General features: G+C 37.0%; 1 protein-coding gene across 3 annotated transcripts in view; it reads left to right on the top strand.

Annotated features, from left to right (window-relative positions):
• The window catches only part of LOC113061455 (C-myc promoter-binding protein-like), a 28,283-nt gene extending 16,939 nt beyond the window's left edge, over positions 1 to 11,344 (top strand). For all 3 annotated transcript variants that reach the window (XM_026230580.1, XM_026230579.1, XM_026230581.1), the window contains 12 exons: positions 1,134 to 1,256; positions 3,160 to 3,279; positions 4,207 to 5,114; positions 5,192 to 5,411; positions 6,841 to 6,917; positions 7,011 to 7,186; positions 7,270 to 7,375; positions 7,557 to 7,775; positions 7,910 to 8,027; positions 8,701 to 8,854; positions 8,962 to 9,026; positions 9,406 to 11,344. In XM_026230580.1, coding sequence (XP_026086365.1) covers positions 1,134 to 1,256; positions 3,160 to 3,279; positions 4,207 to 5,114; positions 5,192 to 5,411; positions 6,841 to 6,917; positions 7,011 to 7,186; positions 7,270 to 7,375; positions 7,557 to 7,775; positions 7,910 to 8,027; positions 8,701 to 8,854; positions 8,962 to 9,026; positions 9,406 to 9,542 — 2,423 coding nt within the window. In that variant the 3' untranslated portion in view covers positions 9,543 to 11,344. The remainder of the gene's footprint in view (positions 1 to 1,133; positions 1,257 to 3,159; positions 3,280 to 4,206; positions 5,115 to 5,191; positions 5,412 to 6,840; positions 6,918 to 7,010; positions 7,187 to 7,269; positions 7,376 to 7,556; positions 7,776 to 7,909; positions 8,028 to 8,700; positions 8,855 to 8,961; positions 9,027 to 9,405) is intronic.
• Positions 11,345 to 11,403: the final 59 nt, after the last annotated feature.

The following is an 11,403-nucleotide window of genomic DNA, read 5'->3' on the forward strand; positions in this document are numbered from 1 at the left end:
GCTTAAACCAGCTTATGAACAACTAAAGACCAGCTCAAACCAGCTACCATGCTTCAAAACATACAACAGGGACGGCAGCTCATTAGATTTTGGAACAGAATCGATTATCGGGTAACGGCCATAGATTTTGTCCAGTTCATCAATAGCTGCATTCATTGCTTCTCCAAAGTAATAATCATTGTGAATCGGTTCCACACCAGGACTTACAATTTCTGTTCAAAACAGTTAGTTATAACATCAGAGTTGTTTCAGAATAAATATATCTAGCCTAGTCTACAGGGGAGCATGGACTCAATATCATTTCCCACTGTCAGAAAATCTTTCCTTCATTTCACACAAAGACAGGGTTACTTGAGTTTTGTGCCTGAGGAGGTACCATCTCTCAGCAGTCTTCCCCCTCTGCACTCGGGCGAGATCCAGTCTGCCTACTGAACCAAAAAGACTTTAATGGGTCCAATTAAGATAGGAGTTGATAGCCACCTCCTCTGTAACTAAAGTTCACATTCTGTGCCTGATTTGATCTCCTTTCTCACACAGCCCCCTGTAAACAGCATATTAGAGAAGGGCTTTCATAATTAAAACAAGCTGCATTAACCAACCACCCCCTCAAAAAACGGCAGCTTTCTCATGCAGATTGAATGTATCTCACACTAAACGGCTGATTGTCTGAATTTACTTTTCAATATATTCAGTCTAAGTTATTAAAAGCAATACTTTTATTGAGCAATGATACAAAAAAAAATACATTTTAAATTAGCAGTGCTGAAAAGAAAATCTATTTTGAACCATGAACCATAAATTATTTTGCATCTTTTTAAATATTTTAAGGCATAGACCTGAAAAATCTATTTTGTTAAATTTTGCTTAAAATTGTTACATGTGTTTGAGAGAGATTCTCAATTTGAAAGCCCTCAGCAACTTTCTCACCATGTGGGTGGCTTTATTTTTCCTTTTTGGATTGGAAAAGACTCTACACATGTTCTTTGATTACTACTTTTTGTCTTCATTTGCCGCTTTGAAATATGATGCAATCTTTGGCCAGAGAGCTTTTCACGTTGCAGGCTGTTGTGTTTTAAAAGATGTTACTTGTTAGTTCTCCCACTAACTGTCTTTCGTACTCTTCTTCTGAGCAGATGCCAGTGATCTCGACAGTGTCAGCCATGGCAGTCTGGACAGCTCTAACGATTTGGCGGAGCGAGTTTCTATTGATACAGACTTCACTAAAATGGATTCCAGTGATGACAGATCCAGCACAGGTACCCGGTCTGCTATCAGTCTGTCTGTGTTCTCGTTCCATCATCAGTTCTCTGCTGCTCTCAGCACAACAGGACGTGCTTCTCTCTCTTTCAAACTCGTCAGAAGTCTGTAGGAGAGTCGTTATTTTTCACTGTGGGAGTGAAAAGACATCTCTCCCTCTTTTTTTATTGCTTTTAGTCTTTTCTCGTAGTATAACACATTTGGTGCAGTGAACAAAAACATTACGCCAATTCACATGCCCCCTCAGATGATCCAAATGAATTTTGAATGCAACTTCCAAAACAAAACAAAATCAAGTTAAATGCAAAAAATAAAAATTGAATACAGTGAATAGTTTCATGATGTAATACACTACTGTTTAAAGTTTGGGGTTTGTACTTTTTGTCACAGCTGCATTTATTTGATAAAAAAAATACAGTTAAAATAGTCATTTCTATTTCGGTGTGTTTAAAAATTTATTTTGTTTAGTCATTAAATATGCCAATAAATCATTATAATATGCTGATTTGGTAATCAAGATACATTTCCAATTGTTCTCAATGTTAAAAACAGTTGTTGTTTACATTTTTTTTTTTTTTTTTTGTGGAAACCATTATAAAAAAGAAAATTCTGGACACTTTGCTGAATGGAAAGAACAGCATTTAAAAACAAATATTTGGTCAAATAAAAGTATGGTCCCACTTTATATTAGGTGGCCTTAACTAAGTACAATGTACTTATTGTGTTCATATTGTATTGTAAAACAATTTTGCTGCAATTGAGGTGGGATAGGGGTAAGGTTAGGGTGGGTTAAGGTGTAAAGTATGGGTCAACAGTGTAATAATAAATGTAATTACAGAAATTAAATACAGATGTAATTACATGTAGTTTTTTTAACTATAAGTATAATGTAAAAACATGTATGTACACAATAAGTACATTGTACTAAATTATTAATTAAAATGTAAGTACATAGTAGTTAAGGCCACTTAATATAAAGTGGGTCCAAAAGTATTAAATTATATATATTTTTTAATCTTACTGACCCCAAAATATTTAAACAGGTTTTTGCAGTATCTTTAAACCTGAGATGGGTCTAGCAATCATCTCCATACCCTCATGCCAATTATAAGAGTTATAAAAGGATACACATTTTTTGTTGTTGTATTTGTCCATAGAATGAAAGTCAATGTGGTTCAGAACATAATTACCGGTAGACCCCATTAATGTTCATTACATGACTAAAAATATAAAGTATTCCACATAAGAAGGAAAGTAATGAATGGAAAATAAATGAGCGGGACTGCAGTAGGTGCCCGACACCCATGTCTGAGAATATGTTAAAAGACACAGAAGAAAGGCTATATTCCTCTATATTTTCGAACAGCTTTTTGAAGTATTCTAAAGCTACAGGCAGTGATGCCCACGGAGGAGATCTGAGAGATGCATGGTTTGACAGAAGAGACTCGCAGATACTGAGCACTCGTAGCAGGAGTCTGACTGAAGAGGCGAGAAAGGAAAGAAGGAATGACTAATGGTGTTATTCTAGCTCACCTCTGGAGGCAGTATGCTCCATCAGAAGCAGTGTCTGTCAGTGTGTTTCTGCCCTGCTATGGTATATGAGAGAGTAAATCAGTGCTCCTTTTTGATGTTATGTTATCATGAGTTATGATGTGCTATGCTAAAATAACTTGTTTGAAGCCGTTCTCTTAAGAGTCTCTCTATCCAGCTGCATCAAATCACCCAAAATCCCTAAAGTAATACTGAAACTATGCAACACAGATTTGTGAGGCATGAAAACGACCTTATTACCACTGCAAAACATCACTCTAATATTACTATTTTATGAGGATTTTTTTTTGTGCACACTGTTCTGTTTTGCACAGTTTTTTAGGGGTGTTTCTATGTATTGTTTGATTCCAGGTGGTCAGTCTGATCAGGGCTATGATTCTCTGTCTAAAGAGGAGGTGAGGTTAGGAGGAGGTGAGGAGCAGAACTCCTCTCCAGACATGAAGGAGAAGAAGGACAGAAACTCTTGCCCATGTGAGTAACACAGAAGGACTTTGTCCTTAAACATAAACAGGATATGTTCACTGTGGCGTACTGCTATATTGCTCATTCTACAGAATTGGAGTAAAATCATAAACATTTGTTTTTATTTAATAATAGTTGACAAATGCAGAATAGGGATAGTAACATTGTAAATGAATTCTTGTTCGTTTGAACTCTCTATTCATCATTTTTTCAGAGAAAAAAAAAACTATATTATGGTTTCCACAAAACTATTAAACAGCACAACAGCGCTTTTTTTTTTTTTAAACACTGGTAACACAAATACATTATTCATGAAACCAAATGAACATATTAGAATGGTTTTTGAAGGAACATGTGAAACTAAAGGTGGCACTTGAAAATTCAGCTTCATCATCATCACTGTAATAAATTACATTTTAATAGTTATAGTTATTTTAATAATTTTAATAACAATTGTAATAACTTTTTGACAGTATTACTGTTTTTGATAAAATAAATGCAGATTTTGTTAACATAAGATTTCTTTTTTTTTTTTTTACAAAAAAAAAAAACTTTTCAACAGTATGCTATTACATTTATAACATTTCAAGATATATAAATTAACATTAACACATAAATTAACAATTATTAACAAATGTGAATTGGCAATGGACAATTGTATTCTTATAGATTAGATTAATTAAAACTGTAAAACATGTTGTTCATGGTCATTTTGTGATACTATTAACTAATGTTTGGAATAAAATCGTATTGTTAAGTGTTGCCCTCCCTATATAGCATTTCCTGCATGGTATTTGATTATAAACACGAGTTGCACTGAACACCTCTGTGCTTCCACCTAGTGTTAAAGTGTGTCACTACAGGTTATTAAACAGTTTTTTGATACGCTTCATTTTAACAAGTGTCTCCTTGTTTTCATCTTATTTTAATGTTCAGTATCCCAGACCATACTCTCAGAGAAAGAGCATTCATCTCTTGCGGTTGGAATCCCTCCATCTGCAGCCAATGGGGAAATCAGTAACGTGTTCTCTGAAGCCCTTCCACAGACAAAAAGGCCAAACTCCCTGGATATTTTCGGAGGCAAGCCCATAAGGCCAAGCACACTGGATCTAACCCCGGATAAGACAGTAGGAGTACTCCGCGAAGAATCTGTTCCAGCACTGATAGAAACGGAAGCAGTGGGGGGCGTCGTGAGCCCACCTAAAGTTGCAGTGGAGAGGACTACTAGCTGCACAGTTGCCATGGAGAAGAGAGTTGCCATGGAGAGGGAGCATCTCGGCGTGGAGAGGAGCGCGAGCTGCAGCAGTGCTCTTGGCCGAGTGGTTAAGAGGACAGGCATCGAAGCAGGTTTTGATCCCCTGTCCCTCATGGCAGCTGAGACTCAAGCCCACAGTGAGGGCGATAATGCAGACACCCCAACCGCTCGCCGAGACTTGGCTGAAGAGATTCATCACTACATGAACAACCTGAGCAGCCCATTGAGCCAGCGGTCTCTCAGTGTGGACCTAAAGGGGCATCAGACCCCTTCCCCTCACAGCTCTCCCCGCATGTCTACAGCACTCAGCTCCCCAAGCACCTCCAATCTCCAACCTCAGCCACGAACAAGACTCTTCTCGTCGCCCTCCCTCCCTCAGGGCCGCGTACGCAGGGTCAGGGAGCAGCGGCCCACCTCCCTGGCTTCACCTTCCTCACCTTCTCCCTCCTCTTCTTCTTTCTCCATGGACTCCTTGCTCACCCCGACCCTGGACGTGTTCAAGAGCAGCTTTCTCTTTGCTGGGAAGGGCGTCGCTGAGAAAGCCAGCCGACTGTATTCACGACTTTCCTCTCAGACGTCCATTGCACAGGTATGTGTGACGTTTCGGTGATTCTTACTTTCTGGTAATGAAGGCCTCTCTTCACCTTTGTTTCTCATCCTCACCAGGACTTAAACTCTGACCAGGTCAGTGTGTCCTCTCTAGGGTCAGGTGACCCTGATTGCTCCTCTCTGGTTGAGAGTGATTGCTGTGTAGACCCCGATGGGTTCTCTTCCCCACAACGGGATGCCTCTCAGCCTGTCACACGTCCCAAAAGGAGCCCTTACCGGAGCAACCACTGCCTAGAAAGCCCATCTGCACCTCCTCGACTTTATCAGCAGTCTTCTGGTACGTCTGCAGGATTCACTGTTATTATCTAAATCCCTTACGAAAGGAAAACATATTTACCAATATATTTCTTAAAATATATTGTGATATATTGTAATATATTATTTTCCCTTTTTATTTTCTAATATTTTATATATTTGAATACATTTAATAATATATTGATGATACATATATTGTATATTGCAATGATTGCCGCTTTCAATATATTGCAATATATTGGAAAAAATAAATATATATAAGAATATATGCCTAATATATTACATGATATTTTCCAATATACTGCAATATATTTTTGTTTCATAAGGGATTCCAGACACTCATGCTAATTTTTAATGCTTTGCATCGTTCATATTGACGTATCCCGACACTGTGCTTTGCATTAATTAATTGGAATTAGTTTTTTTAAATACCACTGATAAAATATTTCTCTCACAGAAATTAAAGTTTGTCTTGAAACAAAGTGAAAATAAAATAAATAAAAGCAGAAAATAAAATATAAACAATTTAACACCTATGAACATTTTTTTAAGTACAATAATACAATTCTTTTGTTGCAGTATATTACTGATTCATTTTGCTTCCTGAAGACTAGTTTGAAATTATGACATTTTGTTATATTAACAGTTCTAGATATTAATCACAATAAATTGTTTATCTATATAAAGTTTTATGAAAAATTAACAGTGATCCACATTTGTTTTTTAGTTCTGGGTTTTCTAGACAGTGAATTGAGAAAATGAGGTTGAAGTGAGCAAACTTAGTAAAGTGGCAAAAATGACATACCACATCTTTAATATTGATAAATAATGTGCATTTTAAATGGCTCCCTCTCTTTGAGGTTTCTCCTGAATAACATAGGCTAAAATTAGACAGCGTGCTAGAAAATCTTCGTTATTTTCTGGTCTTTTGTTAAGATTGCAATGTTGTACAATTAGTGAACCAAAGAAAGAGAAGGAGCTATGTTTAAATGTTTGTATAGGAGTGATAATTCTAATTGTGAAGAATTCTATTGTAAAGAGCCATTATGCATGTTGCTTTGGGTGAGTGATTAAGCATGTTTTTGCATATGGAGTGCCGTGTGTGGTTCATGAGGCTGGTCATTGTTTCTGCTCCAGCAGCTGCAGAAGTAGGCCAGTAGACAGGGCTGTGAGTGTGTCTGGCTCTGCAGTAATGGCGTCTGAAAGGGGCTCTTTAATCAGGCTGATGGGGGTTGTGTTGGAGTGCTCCCCAATCACTCACATCCGCATACACACTCTTCTCCCAGACTTCTGTAGAGCCTCTCTTCTCATTCAGCGCCATCAGAATCAGCACTCATAACCCCTGCAGCCAGTCACTTTGAAATGTGACTTGTTTTTGGAGAAGATTGCTCTCTGATGAAAAAACGTCATTTTTTTCAAAGCTCCTTTTGTTTTGTCTTTTGTCCTGTCAGTAATGAAAGCTCTGCAGACCCCAGACGCGTGTTCTGATTCCAGCCTTTCTCAGTCCATGCAGAACTACGCTGTTGAAGTGAGTTTTTCTTACTTTGAATGACGGATATGTTGAAGTATAGTATACTCCTGTAGCTGGAGTTATTGTGGCTAACTTTGTTTGATTTTCCAGATGCGTATGTCCAGTTGCTCGCGCTGTAACACCTGTGAGAGTTTGGTGTATGATGAAGAGATCATGGCTGGATGGAGAGCTGACGATTCTAACCTCAATAGCACGTGCCCCTTTTGTGGCTCCCCGTTTCTGCCTCTGCTCAATGTGGACATCAGAAACCTGGGTGACCAGGAAAGGTAGTTTGGTCTGCAAACCACAAAATAGACATTTCTGTTGAGATATTCACCATTTCAAACAGTTTTAATTTGTCTTTTATCAGATCTCCCTCTCAAGATGCACATACTTGCCAGACAGACACTGCAGATGAACTACCACAAGTTTATGATGCCACTAACAATCTATCCAGCGGTGGCAAAAAACACCCTGTAAGAATGGTTTTAAATCTACAATTCACTACATTTCAGTGTTTCAGAATCATATTTTGTATGCATCACATCTTTATTATGGTATTTATAATGATATGTAATGTAATGTACCATATTTTCTGGAATATGAATACATTATTCTTAAGCGGCTTATATAATGCATGCAATTTCTGTGCTGCAGGAGCCAGTTACCGTGCCCTACCTGAGTCCTCTGGTACTTTGGAAGGAACTGGAAAGCTTGCTGGAGAACGAGGGGGACCAGGCCATCTCTTCTGCAGCCATTGTGGATCACCACCCTATTGTGTTCTGGAATCTGGTGTGGTTTTTCCGTAGGCTGGACCTGCCCAGCAGCCTGGCGGGCCTCTATTTGAGCTCCAAACACTACTGCAGAGATTCTCAGGTGGGTGTCAAGAATTCCCACATGATGTACCTCTTCCTGTTTGAGTTTGAATTTAAGGAGAATTATAAATGCATTGCTGTATTTCTCATTAACAGCTTGCATAAATATTATAGATTTTTTTTCCCCCCTTGCAGGCTCTGCAAAGTTGTGCATCAGAGGACAGTAAAAATGTCTTGGTCCAGATCCTGTGGGACAATCCCAGACTGCATCAGGACCACATCAAGCCTTGCTACTTGCTCTGGAAATCATATTGTAAGAATATGATACATATACATATATGTGTGGGATAAAATCATTTAGCCCTACTATGGTGAAGGAATCAGAGATATATTTAATTGTCAGAATATCAGAAAGTGGGCTCTTTTCACTTTCGCTTTTCGCTGTGTTATTTTGGTATTATTTATGTTATTGTTTATGTTCTATCATAGCAGATTTATATTTTAAATTCTAGTATTTTATTAAAAGCATTTGCCATTTTTATTTATTTAATTAATATTTATCTTTATTTCAGGTATACATTTTTATAACTGTAGTACTTCAATTTTAAACATATTTATTTAGTTGACAGGGAAACAGCTAACTGTTTTTTTAATTTTTATTTAAGTGTTGTTGTTTCATTTCATGTGATTAATCGCATCCAGAATAAAAGTTTGTGTTTACATAATATATGTGTATACATAATAAATATGCAGAGTACACACACATATATTATGTAAACACAAACTTTTATTTTGGATGCTATTAATTGTTTTAACAGCCCTACTTTTTTATCTAATATATATATATAAAATATTATTTGAGCTTTATTTAAATTATTTAAAAATATTGAATAGTTTTCCTTAACCACTCATAACACACTTTCAACTGCATTGAAAGTTAAATGTACCAGCCATTTACTGCATATTGGGATCGTGTTTTTTACCAGGTGCAAATCCTGCAGTATCTGAGGAGGAGGAGCAGGCTGTGAGCTTAGAGCTGCTGCAGAGTGTGGTGAAGAGCATCCAGAGGAACGATGTCTACCAGCCCATGAGTCAGATACTGCAGCTACTGGGCACCAGACTGGGCTTCGTCCGGCAACGGTAGGAGAACATTGTGATGGCTTTAAATGAAACACAGAAACAGTTTTAATAAACATTTTGACAAGCTAATATGAATTACTTATATATTTTTATTTTGTCACATGCAGGAGCTTATATAGAGATATCCTATTCCTGTCTTTGGTGGCTTTGGGCAAGAATAGCATAAATATCGGTGAGCTGTCATGTTTGATAATGTGTTTGGGTTCAGTACGTTTTTTTTTTTTAATACTTCAAACTTTTTATATTCTTATTCAACAAGAACTAATTGAACACATGACATTGTGTGCAAAATATTTTTTTTTTAAATAAATGCTGTTCTTTTCATAAATTTTGAATTAACATCACAGGAATCAATGCAATTTTAAAATATATTAATATAGACAACTGTTCTTTTAAGCTGTAAAAATATTTCACAATATTACCATTTTTATGCAGTCTTGGTGAGCATAAGAGACGTACCGACCCTAAACTTATAAACTGTAATGTACGTCTATGAAACCACTGAATGTGAGCACTAGCATCATTACTAACATCTTCGTTTATTCTCGCAGATTCATTTGACCGTGAATACAAAATGGCATATGACCGTTTGACACCTAGCCAGGTCAAGATGACCCACAATTGTGACCGGCCACCCAGCGCTGGAGTCATGGAGTGCAGGAGAACCTTTGGGGAACCCAGTCTCTGATTCGCCTCCTCTCATTCCTCCCTCTTTCCTCGCATCCATCACACAGATCAACAAGTCTCATCCAAAGAAGGAACGCTTTCATTCATGTGATCCTGAACATTCATTGTAACCAAAGCTACCTCTGGCTCCCATGAGGTCTCTTTCAAATCAAATCCTGTCTGTAATGTGACTGTGTGTTCTTCTTCGTACACTTCTTGTGAATATGCCACTTTATATAGTCTGTGATCATGTCTTTAACCCCTCAAGTTTGCTCTTATCCATCTGCCTAATGTCTTGACCCTCAACCCCTTTCAGATACTTGGGATCACATTAGATAAGATTAGGAGCAATACCATTGTGCTCAGGTCATTCCAGTGAATCATGGAGTGGATTCGGGACCAGTAGCTATAGAACAATCAAATCAATCTCGTTTAGGATGTGTAGAAGCACAATGAGCAACCCCAACACACACAGTCTGCTTTTGGCTATCTAGGGCCATTTGTATATTTCACATACAGAGAGACTTTGTGTACATAGTCTTATTATTTTGCAGATTTGTACTTATACAGTTATATTTTAAGACTGGAATTTGTTATAACTGACGTGTCTCCATTTGTAAAGACTATGCTGTTCCTAGTATACAAGCATAGGTTTCTCTTTTGAACGTGTGCTGTTTGTCGTCCTGGTCCTGGAGACCAGTCGTATGGTGACCGTCTGAAGTCTTGAGGTACAGAACTGGACCAAATATAAAATCTTGACTCACAGTTGAAATGCCTTACCTTGGGGCGAAGAACAGTACGGAGACAAATTTACAACAGGGTATAAACAGAAATGTTGCGAGTATAAAATAAAATGAACTGTTAATGAAAACGTGAAGTCAGCATTTTACACCCACTCACACAATCCGGTGTGTTTGCCATGAAGGTACATAATTATTTATATATATATATTTTAAGCATTGCTTTATTTTGTGCAGTGTTTGCATAACCATGGGTTTCATTTGTCGAGATACATAAAACAAAAGTGTCTGAAGCATAGAAGCACTTATTTACTCTTACTAACTCTTTACAAATTAGACAAGCGGTAACTGGAACTGTTATATTTTAATACTGTTCATTTTTTTATCGTTATGTTAATGAAGATGCACTTTGAGTCTGTGTGGTTGGGAAGAGGATTGCTGAAGTTTAAATGTATAAAATGGATTATGGAAAAGATAATAATACATGTAATTATGCACAATAATACATTGATGTTTAATGCCTCAAGTGAAAAGAAAACAACAACAACAAAAAGAGATAATACTGCTTTAAAAATTCTGGAATGAAAAAAAAAGCTTTGTTTATTGACCTGATGCTGTGTAAAAAAAAAACAAAAAAAAATATACAATTTACACTGCTGTTAATATTTAGCAGTTTTTCTATCACCTGCTTTTTACGTCCATATGGCATGGTAGTGAAACAAACTGACCTATTTCATGGAAACGGTTTATTTAAAGCTGTTAATGTGTAAGTTTGATTCTTTTTTAATCGTTTTGTTAGGGCAATGTGCTTTACATATCACTCCTTTTGTTACTTCTATTTATATTTGTGTATATATTTTAGTCAGATCTGAGCCAGGTCTATAAAATTGTTTAGAATTGTAAATAAACACTTAAATCGACTCCAGTGTGTTTGTGTTGGTGTCACTGGTTAGTTTTCAATGAAACAGAGGGAGGAAAAGTCACATTTGAAACCCCATTTAATTTTGCAATGAAGCAACAAATGAATATTTACAATGAGCAATTCTCTAGAGAGAAATCAACACACTGTGTGATGTAAAAAAAATCCTTGGCTCCATTCAGTAGTGAATTCAACAGCAGTGTGACATTTGTATGGAAATTCAC

Source organism: Carassius auratus, chromosome 43 (genome assembly GCF_003368295.1).
Source record: "Carassius auratus strain Wakin chromosome 43, ASM336829v1, whole genome shotgun sequence".
In the NCBI taxonomy this organism is placed as follows: Eukaryota; Metazoa; Chordata; class Actinopteri; order Cypriniformes; family Cyprinidae; genus Carassius; species Carassius auratus.